This window comes from Rattus norvegicus, chromosome 1 (genome assembly GCF_036323735.1).
Source record: "Rattus norvegicus strain BN/NHsdMcwi chromosome 1, GRCr8, whole genome shotgun sequence".
NCBI lineage: Eukaryota > Metazoa > Chordata > Mammalia > Rodentia > Muridae > Rattus > Rattus norvegicus.
This window is the reverse complement of record NC_086019.1, coordinates 211,452,164-211,465,365: the sequence shown is the minus strand read 5'-3', so window position 1 is coordinate 211,465,365 and position 13,202 is coordinate 211,452,164. Positions and strand designations below refer to the sequence as shown.

General features: G+C 50.9%; 1 protein-coding gene across 4 annotated transcripts in view; it reads right to left on the bottom strand.

Moving 5' to 3' along the window:
* The window catches only part of Sptbn2 (spectrin, beta, non-erythrocytic 2), a 40,644-nt gene that overhangs the window by 7,651 nt on the left and 19,791 nt on the right, over positions 1-13,202 (bottom strand). For all 4 annotated transcript variants that reach the window (NM_019167.2, XM_008760094.4, XM_039103158.2 and 1 more), the window contains 12 exons: positions 12,679-12,837; positions 12,080-12,382; positions 10,661-10,814; positions 9,570-10,440; positions 7,391-7,528; positions 6,262-7,018; positions 5,531-5,733; positions 5,115-5,205; positions 4,794-4,940; positions 2,204-2,467; positions 528-752; positions 244-333 (listed from right to left, as the gene is read on the bottom strand). In NM_019167.2, the coding sequence (NP_062040.2) occupies positions 244-333; positions 528-752; positions 2,204-2,467; positions 4,794-4,940; positions 5,115-5,205; positions 5,531-5,733; positions 6,262-7,018; positions 7,391-7,528; positions 9,570-10,440; positions 10,661-10,814; positions 12,080-12,382; positions 12,679-12,837 (3,402 nt within the window). The remainder of the gene's footprint in view (positions 1-243; positions 334-527; positions 753-2,203; positions 2,468-4,793; positions 4,941-5,114; positions 5,206-5,530; positions 5,734-6,261; positions 7,019-7,390; positions 7,529-9,569; positions 10,441-10,660; positions 10,815-12,079; positions 12,383-12,678; positions 12,838-13,202) is intronic.

Sequence of the window (13,202 nt, the reverse complement as noted above, 5' to 3'; positions counted from 1 at the left end):
CCAGAGACACCCCATCATAGAGAAAACAAGAGAGTGGGGCATGGCAGTGTACATAACCATTAACTCCAGCAGACAAAAGTGGATCTGTGAGTTCAAGGCCACCCAAAGATACATAGTAAGATCTTGTCTCAAACCAACAGCACTCATCCTCCACCTCCCATCACCACACAAAAAGGGAAAAAACAAAGGTCTGAGTGTGAAGAACCTTGAGAATCTTATTTTCACTCTTGCCCTCTGCCTCACCTGGTTTTTCTTCATGAGAAGCTGGACGCTGGGCAAGTCCTTGCCATGCTCCAGAGAGCTGGCCATGGGAAGCCGCTCGGTCACCCACAGCTGAAGAGAAAGAAAAGGTCAGTGGAGATGTGAGCGGAGCTACCCACAGCTCCAACTGTGTACCTGAGGGCAGGGACCTAGCAGAACATCCGTGAATGTCCTTGGAGGGGATGGGCCACTTCCTGAGGCACTTCCCCACTGCCCAGGAAGTGGGCCTGAGAGCCACATGGCCAGGGCAGCTTGCCGTAACTCACTATCTCATCCTCCACATCCCGGTGGAACTGGTGCTGCTCTCGGGAGGCTTGCAGGCGCCGGCAGCGGTCCTTCATGGGCTGACACAAGGCCCTGAACTTCTCCTCCACAGCTCTGGAGGTCCTTTCCACCTCTCCTGCACTTTGGTCTTCCTGGGCCAGGGCTTTTGCCTGGGCCTGGATAGCCTCTACCTCCTTCTCTCTCACAGCCATCTCTCGTTCCAGCATCTACAAACATAGAGGAGATAAGAGAGATTGGTGCCACTTTTCTACCTTCAAACTCATAAGGCAGAAGCCTCTATCAAACCACCCATGATTTCCGATTCCTGGGGCCTTCTCCCAGGAAGAACAACTCCTTATAGTCTGGATAGGTCAGTCACAAACTCAGGCAGGCAGGCAGGCAGGCAGGCAGGCACGCGTGCGCACACACACACCACACACACACACACACACACACACACACACACACACACACACACACGCACACACACGCACACATTCAGATGTTGAACTAGTCCCTACAAACATGATTTTTTTTCCAAGTAGTGCAATGCCTGTCTTGTCAGAAGAGGGCACCAGAGGAAAAGCCCGAAACACTGAAGCAGGCCTAGCTTTTCGCTTGGGTTTCAAACTGCCATCAGAGTACAAGCGATCTAGTGGCTCTTTCCCCTCCAGGGAAAAGAATCCTGCTATTCCGGACTCTTAGGGTCGGGGAATCAGCAAAGACAGCCTATTTACTAGATTAAGTATATTGGTGCACTGGTCCATTCCTTATAGTATTGTGCATGGCATTTGTTTATATATAAGAAAGACAAAGTTGAATGGCTGGGACAGATCCTATGACCTACAGAATGCAAAGTATTTATCATTTAGCTCTGTTGAAATGTTTTTATATTGTATTAATCTGTGGCTGTATATGGGTTCTAGGGCTTGAACTCAGGCTGGTGATAAGCATTTTTACACAGAGCTGTTGTTGGCCCTACTGCCTCTTTACAGAGAAAAGGTGTTCTGACACCAACTGTAAAATTCTTTTTAGACTTGCTCTGGTTTAAGTTGTAATTTGTTTCCTCCAAAACTTATGCTGAAGTCTGGTCCTCAAAGTAAAGTGTTGACAGACAGTAAGAGGCCTTTACAAGATGGAGTAGATCATTAAAGGGATTTATGTAGTTCCCATGGGACTTGGTTAGTTACAAGAACAGGTTGTAAAGTGAGGCTGCCTCTCGGGTTTTGTCTCTCACACGAACTAATTTCCATTCTGTTCTGTCCTCTTACGACACAGTACAAGACTCATCAGAAACCAAGCAGATACTGACTGCTACTACACCCTTGTACCTCCAAAACTGCAAGCCAAAATAAAGTTTTTAAAAAAATAAATCACCCAGTCTCAGGTATTTTATTGTAGTAACAGAGCACAGACCGAGATAACACCTTTAGTAGTAACACCTTTTACTAATGAGTAGCTCTTTTAAACTAAAGTTCCTCTGTTCAAGTTATTAGTGTGGCCTGTCTCCTGACTTTCCTGACTGACTCACAGCCTTGTAGACTGTGATGTTGTATTTAATTAAGATCACTGTCAGAAATGCTAAAAGATGTCATACACCAGGCCTCCTGAAGTCCAAAAGCTAGGCACCCTCTTCCATTGTCTGGCTGTTCACCCTCCCCAAAGGTTCCTTGCATACCTGTTGCTTCTTTAGCAGAATGTTGACACTGGTGAGGTCCTTGCCATAGTCATCTGAGTGCAGCTGGGCCTGCAGGCTCTCCAGCCAGCTCTCCAGGGCAGAACAGCTTTGGGCAAATAGCTCTGCCCGGTTAGCATCAAAAAGACTGCGGGCCTTGGCTTGGGTGGTAGTCTCCAGTTCATCCCAGCGCCTGTGCAGGTCCTCCAGCTTCTCTGACACTAGGACTTTGAGTTCTGGCTTTTCAAGAGTCAGCTCCCGCCCTTCCTAAGTGACAAGACAAAGGAGGTCTAAGTGCCAAAGGCAGACTCCACTGAAGGTTGCAGGCTGACCACAGGCCCAGGATCTGAGCAGTATGAAATGTGCCAGGTAGTTCTAATGTCCTGTGTGAGGCAGGCTCATCAATAGACTTTCCCAGAGGTTTTGCAAGCCTCCCATACTGCTCTTCACTCTTGACCACACTCCACTCAATCCAACTTGACTTTCCCTTAGGGAGTCACTGCAGCTGGGCCTGGTGGCTCATGCCTGAAATTTCACACTTGGGAAGCTGAGACAGGAAGGTTGCTATGAGTTTAATGCCAGCCTGGTCCACACAGCAAGATCCTGTCTCAATAAAAAAAGGATTAAAGCCATTTGGAACCTTCTAGTATTGTGCTGCACACAGACTTCAACTATCTGCTGTCATGTTTCTTTATTTTTTCTTTTTTTTTTTTCCGGAACTAGGGACAGAACCCAGGGCCTACCACTGAGCTAAATCCCCAACCCCTGCTGTCATGTTTCTTAATTCATGCCTTCTCACTTGCACTAAACCTTTCAGCTTGAAGACTTGTTTCTATGGCAGTGCAGGAAGCATGCGTGGTGAGTCAGAAGTACCCTCGACCAATGGCAGACAGGGACGGTGGATGAATACTCGGCAACTTTGCACTTTGGGTGGGGTAATACCGCTTCAGGGTCTGTAGTCTCTCAGGGTGCCGCAGTAGCTCTGAGCCCCAACAGCCTGCTGCAAAGCCTGGCACGATGTTACTTCTATCTCCTCCTCTACCCATCCTGGGGATCGAACCTGGGCCTCACACATGCCAAGCACATGTTCTATACTGAGCTACACCTCTACCCTAACAAAGCCTGTCTGGGCTCCTCTCTCTTCAGTCTCATCTACCCACTCCCCTTCCTGGTGTTTTGTAGGGTCACCTCTCCTGCAGTTGGGCTGCTGTGAGATGGTGTCAGAGTTTGCTTCTGAGATGATGAACTCAGATGCTTCCAGGCCCTTTAAATGACTGTTGGATGACTGGCTTGTCTTGTGTGGCTTCGGAGCCGTTAGCACGCTCCTTGCATAGTGGCTCACGCTTTTCCTGATCTTGCTCAGGACACTTTCCCTACCTTTGCTTCCAGGAGCTGTGTCATACTCTGTGCTCCCAGCAGGCTGACTGACTTCCTCCTTGCTCCCGGTCCTCCTCACACTTCTGATTTTCTGCTCATCATCACTCTTCACCTAGAACCTACCATTTCTGCTTACTCATATCCCCTTCCCTCCCAGGGATGGCACCAGTGCATTCCGCCATCTCTGCTCAGTGCCCAGGCCTTGGGAACTCTGACTTTGGCACCCAGTGTGTTCTACTCTGGATCTTTTTGCTTAGTTTTGCAATTCTGGGCGTTGAACAAAGAACCGTATATATGCTAGGCAAAGCCACAAACCCCTTTTAACTTTTCATTTTGAGACAGTCTCACTAAATTGTCCAGGATGGCACTGAACTTGGGATCCTCCCACATCAACTTCCCCATAGCTAGTATCACAGGCCTCTGCCACCAGACTAGCCTCCCACTCTGGATGTGACTTAGCTGTCTGTATACACATCCCAGCTACAGTGCTTTTCCTTTTAGTCTGATCCAGTGGTAGCGTCACGCCCTTTCCCTCTCGGTGATTTGCATATGTGACACTGCAAACTGCTCTCCTCTTCCCAGGTACTACTGAGGGAAGGAAAACGTCTTCTGATATGCCATGAACCCCCTAGCAACACACTAGCTCACATTACCATCTCTAGGAATATTTGCTGAATGGAAGTAATAATTACTTGTCCCCAGCAAATGAGACAGAGCTGTGCAGGAGACAAAGTCCTAGGAAGGACAAGATTAAAAAACAAGGGTTGTCAAACCATAGCAGATGGACAAAAATCTGCCCTGCCCCCATCTGCTTTTATAAATAAAGTTTTATTGGAGGACACCCATGTTCATTGGTCTCTATGACAGCACAAGTGTTGTGACAGCAAGATAAGGAGCTGGAACACAAGTTATATGGCCTACAGAGCCTGAAGATTTCCTATCAGCCCTTGACAAATGTTTGCAGACACCAGGTGAAGAGGGCTGTGGTGTTGACATCAAACCCAAGCCTCGACAAGTTCTCTAGTCTACCTTCTTTTCTTGAAGTTCTTGTCTGACAAAACTTCATCCTCAGGGCATAACTTCCCATTTTGGCAATGGGAGCCTCTGGAAAGAGCATGTCCTGGAGTTAGGCCCCTCAGTCTATACTTTGTCCAGGATCTGCCCAGAAGCACCCCCAAAGGCACAAACATCGTGTGGCTCTGGCCACACTAGTTACCTTGTCCACTTTGTCCAGCCAGTCCTTGTTGGCTGCCAGCTCGGCCATGAATGCCTGGTGTTTTTGCCACTTGGTGTGCAGGTTGCGTGCCTCATCATAGGACACATCCTGAGCTGTCAGCATCTTCTCGTCAATCCAGAGTTTCAGCTGGTACAAGCATAAGGGAAAAATGAAGGAGGACATCTTTTAGAGAGAAGAGGTGGTGGGGCAGACGGTCCAGGAGATGCAGAAGACACCAGAAGAAGCCATGAAAGTCTTCTCTGCGTGTAAGGGATGAATGGCAAGGAAATGCCACAGGGGTACTAGGGAACTGAGCCTCACCTCCTGACAGTCTTGCAAGAAGTGCTGCTGCTCTCGGTTGTCCCGAAGGCGGCCTAGAAGCTGCTGCACGGCCTCCTGGTTCTTTCTGTGCCTGTAATGAATGGCAGTCCAGGATGAAACCATACCCCTAACTTACCTAGAAGCCCAGTCTTCCTCCTATGCGAATACTGCCTCTTGGGGGTCCCAAAAGACACCCAAGGAATCTGATTTCCAGGCCTGCCATCCTACTAGGCTCCAATTTGCCTTGATGTGACAAGACTCTTGTGGATCCTGGCCCAGCCTCTACAACTTCTCTGATCTTCCTGTTTTGTCCTCTGCCTTCAACTCTCTGGCACCTATCAGTTCACCCACACACAGATAAGCTCTATCAACCATCTTGCTCTAAGCTGCTCCACTGATCCCCATCCTCACCACACCTCTTCTCGATGGAGTCTGCCTTCTCTTGGATCTTCTCAGCATGGATATTGCCCTTGGACACCAGCTGACGGCCAGCCTCCAGGAGTCCACGGATGCGCTCTCCATTGGCGTCCATGGTGCTCATGAAGTCTTCCAGCTTTTTAATGGCTGCATCCGCCGCCTGCAGTGTCCCTGGCATCTCCGTGTGAGATAGAACATATTCCTGGTGGAAGAGAGTGCGGCAAGCTCACGTCTCACAGCGCGCAGATTCTACCCCTCTGAAGCACCCCCCGTTTGTAGATAGTGACTTATTTACTATTTAAAGGACTAGCCTGGCCTTTCATTGTCAGTTTACATGCAGATTGTGGAAGGATTATCATATTCTAATAACACAGCAGTTTCCAACAGTGGGGTACATATCAGATATCTTGCACTATCAGATATTTACGTTACAACTCGTAACAGTAGCAAAATTATAGTTATGAGGTAGCAACAAAATAATTTTATGGTTAGGGGGTCACTGCAACATGAAAAACTGTACTAACAGGTTGTAGTATTGAGAACCACTTTATTTTAGTAACACATAAATCTGTTACTAGAACTTATTTCTGATATATTCTTCCTGCCTATTTCGTTTGCTCAATTATTCCACTCACCTAGTCCTGCCCGCCCCTTCTGCCACTTTGTTTTGTCCTTTCCCCTGATCCCCATTTTCCTCTTCTCTAGTTGGGACTGTTTTCTGGGCTCTTACCTGGCTGCTGAGAACTCCCTCAGCCTGGCGAGCATCTCTCAAAAACCCCTGGAAGCCATGGGCCTGGGCCAAGCGGCCTTGCCGGCTCTCCCACATGCGACCCAGCTCCTCCCAGCCGGTTCCAAGGGCTTCCAGCCTCTGTCTGAGGAAGAGGCATTGGGGATCAGCCTGGTCTCTGGTCACCTCCTCGCCCAAGGTCCTGAGGCGGCTGTACTCGCTCTGGGCTCTCTCCACCTCTCCCCGCAGAGCTGCATGCTGGGCTAAGAGGGCTTCTGCCTCTGGAAGGGTGGCTGGTCCTTCCTCAGAGGCTACAGCAGTCTGTGTGCGGCCTAGCCAGGCCTGGAAGTCATCCAAGCTGCGCAGGAAATCTTGCAGCCGTCGAGCCTCACCCAGGGACTCTTCTCTCCGCCTCATGGTTGCCCGAAGATCCTCCCATCCAGTTTGAACCTCTCCAAGCCGTGTGTTGATGGCAGGGGCTTGGGCTGGGTGCCCAGCAGCCAAAGCATTTGCCTCTTGGGTCAGCTCACCCACCCGGGCAGAGATGGCTTCCAGATCTCTCTCAGTGCCTGCCAGCTTCCGCTGCAGGGCCAGCACACCAGCTAGATCATTGCCTAGGTCCTGGGTAGACTCAATGACCTTGGTCTTTTCTCTCATCCAGGCCTGGGTCTCTGTGCACTCTAGGTGGTAATTCTGGATGCTCAGGGCTGATGTCAGAGCTGCCTTTTTGCCATCTGCCAGGGACCTGAACTGCTGCCACCTGTAAGTAGGGGAAAGGTCCACATGTGGAAGGGCTTGGCCTTCTTGACCTGACTGATACTTGGAAACCTCTCCCTACCGTTCTTCTTTACATACAGCTCCTGCTTCTACTTTCACAAGGGGTTACTGAGCCCTGCTCCTCGCTTCCTTTTTCTGATAGTTCCCGGCCTCTGAGGACCACCCTGACCACTTTTATTTATTCCTTTATAACTTCTTTTCTCCCAGCGTATTCCAGTCAGGTTTCTTGCCTCATCTTCAGTCCCCTTCCAGGCTCTGCCACATTCTTCCTCTAAATGCCATCTACACTGCCTAGTAAGTAAATGCCTTTTGCTTTTTAATCAGTCCCTGGGGCTGCCTCCCACCTCAAGCCCACCTTTGGTTGAGCTGCTCCTGGGTGCCAATGATGCGGTCCTTGCCTGGTGGACTGGCCTTCAGCAACTGCTCAGCTATGTCACTGACAGCAGTAACCCGTGCAGCCAGGGCGTTCATTTCGGGCTCTAAGGTCTCAAACCTGAAGCAAGGGAAGAGTAGGCCCTGAATGATGCGGCACAGCAAGGCACCCAGTAACCTCCCTGGGTCACAGTACCTGTGAGTCAGTCCCCAACTCTCTCAAAATGAGAAGGAAAACTATCCACAGTAGGGTTGCTCAAAATACACTGAAGGTCCAAAGCCAGGAATACCTATGCAGTCAACTTCAACTGTGGCATGGGGATGGGGGGTGTCCCTCCCGCCTTCACCAGAACCTCAGTGTTCTTTTTGGAGCTCTTACCTAACTACCTACCCACACCCCATTCTGCTACTAGGAGCAAAAAGACAACAAAAAAGCAAATGTCTAAGCATAAAGATGTGAAATACGATTTCTTTGGGAGTGGACACCTGACGTTTCTGTAAAGGGCCAGGTGAGTCAATACTTGGCTCTACGATCACAGTGTGAGCCACAAGTCCTCGACTCTGCTAGCGGGATGAACACAGCCACAATGATCCATCAATGAGGGAGGTGTCTCTGCTCCGATCAAACTTTTTACAAAACAAAACAAAAAGCCACCCCAGGCAGCCCAAGGGTTAGTTTGTCGGGCTCACATTGTACTAGATCTTAAAAACTAAAAACAAAACAACAACAACAAAACCTTATATTTCAAAAACTGCCAGGAAATCTGATTATAGATCGACAGTGGGTGATATCTAGTGGTTACTGATTTTGTTTTATGTGGTAACGGTACTGAAGTTCAATAAAAATGCCCCTTAAGCCGGACATGGCAGCACGTGCCTTTAATGCAAACACTGGAGAGATAGAGGAAGGTGAGTCTGTGTAAGTTCAAGAGCAGCCCGGCCTACAGTGCAAGCTTCAGGACAGCTAGAGCCACAGTGAGACCCTTTCTCAAAGAAAAAGGGAAGAAAAGACTGCAAGGTTCACTGTTCTTTGGATACAGCTGTTTTTATTTTTATGTGTCTGCCGCTCTGTGTGTGTGCGTGTGTGCATGTGTGTGTGCGTGTGTGTGCGCACGTGCGCACGCACCAGCAGAAACAGGAGGAGATGGTGTCAGAGCCCCTAGAACTGATTTCAAAACCTGACATGGGTGTTGGGATGAAACTCAGGAAAAGCAGTACGTGCTCTTAACTGCTGAGCCATCCCTCTAGAGCCTCTCTCTCTCTCTCTCTCTCTCTCTCTCTCTCTCTCTCTCTCTCTCTCTCTAGCTTGTTCTTTTAAGTCAGGGTCCCACTATATATCCACTACACAGCTCAGAATGGGCTAAGACTTAATAAATGCTGCCATGGCCTCTTGGATGCTGGCAACATAGGCATACTCCATACCCAGCTTCCAAATACATAGCTATTTTAAGTCTGCACAGAATTAAAACGTATTATTAGACTATGTAAGGATGCTTCCTCATCTTTCTTAAAGGGGCCGTCTTGAGGAATCGTATTAGAGACTTGCTTTTTTAAAAGAGGAATCAATCAATCAAGGAGAGCAATAAATTAATAACAATGGAGTCTGGGGGATGGAGACACGGATTTGTTGTGACATGTTCTCTACTTTTGAGTATGCTTAACATTTTCATTAAAACTTGAAATAGTTGGGCGTGGTGGCACACGTCGGTAATCACAGTACTCAGGGAGCTAAGACGATGGTTACACATTCACCAAGCCTAGGTTATAGCGCAAGACCTTGGCTCGCTATTCTAAAAGCAAGAGCAAGGGAGATGACCCACTGGTTAAGAGCACTGGCTGCTCTTGTAGAGGACATAGGTTTGGTTCCCAGTACCCAGTTTCAGAGGCTCTAATGCTCTCTTCTGACCTCTGCAGGCACCAGGCACAGGTAGCACACAAACATACATACAGGCAAAACACTCACACACATGGAAGTGCTTCTAAAAAAATACATACAGACGAAAACTAAAAGAGAAACAACAGGACCTTCTAAAGAGATACTTATGACTTAAAGCAGTTAAGACGCAGAGAAATGTAGCAGGCAGTCGACAATGGTACTTGTATCCCTGTACCAGGTCCCCAGCTCACATGTGATACACCTCAGAGAAAACAATGGATCTTACCTCTGTTGGACCACCTCCAGGTCCTCCAGGCGCTCAGGTAGGGCCAGCCCGTTGAGCCACTGCTCCTTCTCCTCTACCCAGAGCCCACAAGCCCCGGCCTCGCTGAGCATGGTATAGAACGCCAGGGCTGCTTCCAGGGCTCGTGCACGCTCACCTGCCCGGGCCTGCAGCTCCTCATAGTGCTGCTCCAGAGTGGGCACCCTGCCCTGTACCTCAGGTGTGTGGCTCAGTGCAGGTGGCAGGGCTGCAGCCTGCTCCCTCAAGGCATCCAGTGTAGGCCGGTGGGCTCGGATCTCCTCCTCAAGGGCCCTGTGCTGCCTGGCCAGGGCCTGCGTGGAGAACTCATCGTGCCCTACCTCAGGGCTAGATACCAGGCGTAGTGCGTCCACCAACCAAGCCTCCATGTCATTGGCATCTGCCTGGAACTGGTAGAGGCTGGCAGCCTGTGCTAGCCGCTGGGCTCGCTCCTCGGCCAGGGCTTCTAGTCGCTCCCACTGGGCCTGGAGCTCTGCTGCACGGGTTGAGGCTTGGTTAGCTCCAGGGTGGCCCTCGGCAACTAACTGCTGACCTTGTTCCAGGGTGAGCTTCAGGGGCCCCAGGCGGCCACTCATCTCACCCCGTAGGGCTGTGTGCTTATTGAGCAGGCGGAGGACACCAGTCAGGTCCCGGCCTGTCTCAGCTGAGGCCAGGAGGTGCTGCTGCTCCCGAACCCAGGCCTCGGCCTCACCCACTTCCCAGAGGAACCTCCAGAGACGACGGGACTCTTCCAGTCGGGCCCTTCGAGTTGCTGCCAATTCGCACAGGGCCTCATAGCTCTGCTCCAGAGTGGCTACCCTCTCTGACACTAGCTGTGGGTCACATGGTCTATACTCTGAAAAGAAAGAAAAGCCAGAGGTCCAGGGTTTTAGTTGCTACCCACCCACCCTTGTCATGACTCACCCCAGCTCACTGTGGTAGGTCTCCCTTCAGGAGCTAGCCATCACTGTTATCTACCCATCAGTGATCCTGCCCCCCAAGTTTTCCCAAGCGACAAGCCTATCTTCCCTGTTTCCTAGTCCTTCCAGACCCAGCCTCCCTTAGCCCATTTTCACCTTTCCCGGGGTCGCAGAAGCGCAGGGCAGAGGCGCTGACCGCTCGCACCCTCTCAGCCTGAACTGCAATGTCCGCCTCCACCAGTTCGTGTAGTTGCAGTAGATCTTCCACTCCAGCCAGATGCTTGCCTAGGTCCTGAGACTGCAGCCGGCCCTGCGAGACGCACACGGCATGCAGTGCCCATCTGAGAACTGCCAGTGCCTGCCAGCATGCCACCTCACTGCACCGTCCTTCCCTCTCTGGATGGCTCTGTATTACACTGAGCATTCTTGTGAGCCTGTATGCACGCACTCACGCACGCGCGCACACACACACACACACACACACACACACTCTCATATACACGTGCACGCGCACACACACACTCTCATACACATGTGCGCGCGCGCACACACTCATACACACGCGTGCACACATACATACACACACTCTCATACACATGTGCGCGCACACACACTCATACACATGCGTGCACACACACACTCTCATACACACGTGCACATGCACACACACTCTCATACACACATGCGCACGCGCACACACACTCTCATACACACGCGCACACACTCATACACACATGCGCGCACACACACACTCTCTCATACACACGTGCGTGCACGCACGCACGCACGCACACACACACACACACACGTGCGCACGCGCACACTCCTCATTCTGTTCTCACACTTGGTCCTTTATCCTCAGTCGCCCTCCCATGGAAGTTTTCTTATGAAGCCTGCTTGGGAATCTTGTGACTCAGCTCAGCTCCAGCATCATAGATGCCCACTACTGTCACTATTCCAGCACCCCGTCCGTGTTGTCTCCCGAACCCACCCTCGAGGCCACCTCTCCCCTGGAAGATGGAAGTCTGTTTCTCTACTCCCACTCCTGCTGCCCACAGACCTTCTGCACACAGTAGCCCAAGGGACCTTTTTAAAACAGGAGCTAGAATAACACCTCTTCCTTTCTTTGAAATGAAACCCTTTAAACACTTTAAATGCTCTGTTTGAGTAAAATCCAAATTCCTTGACCAAGCCTGTGGGATTCTAGTGGAGTCAGCCATTCCTCCCCTTTATAGCTCCTGTTCTACCTTTACCGTCCCCCACATGCCCCCACTTGCACAACCCAGGGCCTTAACCTCATTATTCCTTCTGACCAGGACCTGCTCTCATCAGAGCTCTCTGGGCTGGCTCCTTGCCTCAGTTCAAAAGGCCTTCTTGCTCAGAAAGGCCTTGCCCAACCACCTGCCTTAGAAGTCCCTGCTATGGTGCTGTGGTTGTTTTTAATCAGACCCTTTGTCCCTTAGGCTGGGAGTCCCATAGGGACAGTAGTGCACGCTATGAGGAGGGGCTGAGTGGGTGAGTGAGGTAGACAGCCACACCCCAGGACTCCTGCCCAGCTGAGTCAGCCACTGCTACCTTCATCTCTGCCATCCAGTCCATGAGGTAGAGCAGGTCCTGAAACACCTTCTGCAGCTCCAGGTTGAGAAGGAGCCGCTCACGGCGGGCGGCCACCATCTCTCGTAAGAAGTCCCAGAGCCGGGCCACGTTGTTCTGCCGCGCCGCAATGCGCTTAATGTCATGGTAGTGCTCAGCGGCCAGTTCTGCGGCTACGGCGTCCACCGCTTGCACCCGGCCGCTGTAGGCCACAATGTCTGTCTCAATGGCTTCATGCTTCCGCACTGCTGCCTCCACTGCTGCCAGCTCCAGGCCAAAGTTGTCCTGTGACAGAGGAGGGGAGGGGAGTGTTGAGAGCCAAGGGACAGGGCCTCTGCTTGCTCTGTCTATTCCCCAGCGCACACTGACTGCCAGAGCCAACTTTAAGTAGTGGCTTTCTGTCCCCTCTCTATCTCCTCATCCTGCCTTGCTCTCTTTTCTCCTGGGCAAGCCTTGGGCCCACAGATCCTGAGTTTCCTGCATGACAGAACTGTTTTATCCTCTTGCCACTCTGCGGGAACACTTCCCTGGTCCTGTCTCTCTCCCTACCAGCCTGGGTGTGTCTGAAATGTGAGTCCTACCTGGGAGACGAGGCGCTGGTTCTCACTGAGCCAGGTCTCCCGCATGGCAGCCTTGCGGTCGAAGCGAGCAGCCAGTTGCTCCAGCTTCTCCTGGCGGATCAGCTCCGTGCGCAGGGCCAGCTCTCGCTCATGTTCGGCTTTCTCTAGCCGCTCCCAGGCCTGTGAGGTAGAAATTGGATTAGTACAATGGGACCGGGGTAGAGGTCAGAAGGCTGTGCTATAGAAACATAGACCTGCTGGACCCAGTTCAGTGTCACAGAAGCTGGGTCTAGCAGATCCACGGAATGGCCTCGCCGAGGCACCTGTGCCTGAATAGGGAGAGGTTCCGGGCGCATCGTGAAGCCACATAATAACTGTTTGCTTCTGGACAAGGTATGAGGTCATCTATGGAAAATGTCTGATTTGTCTACAGAGGTTGGACTCTGTGGGCAAACCTTAGTTTCCCTGCTTTGGTTTTACAGTTCTGTTTGTAAAAACAGAGGTAGAGACAGTGAAACGGGGCATGTTGAACAAAAGCCTGATTT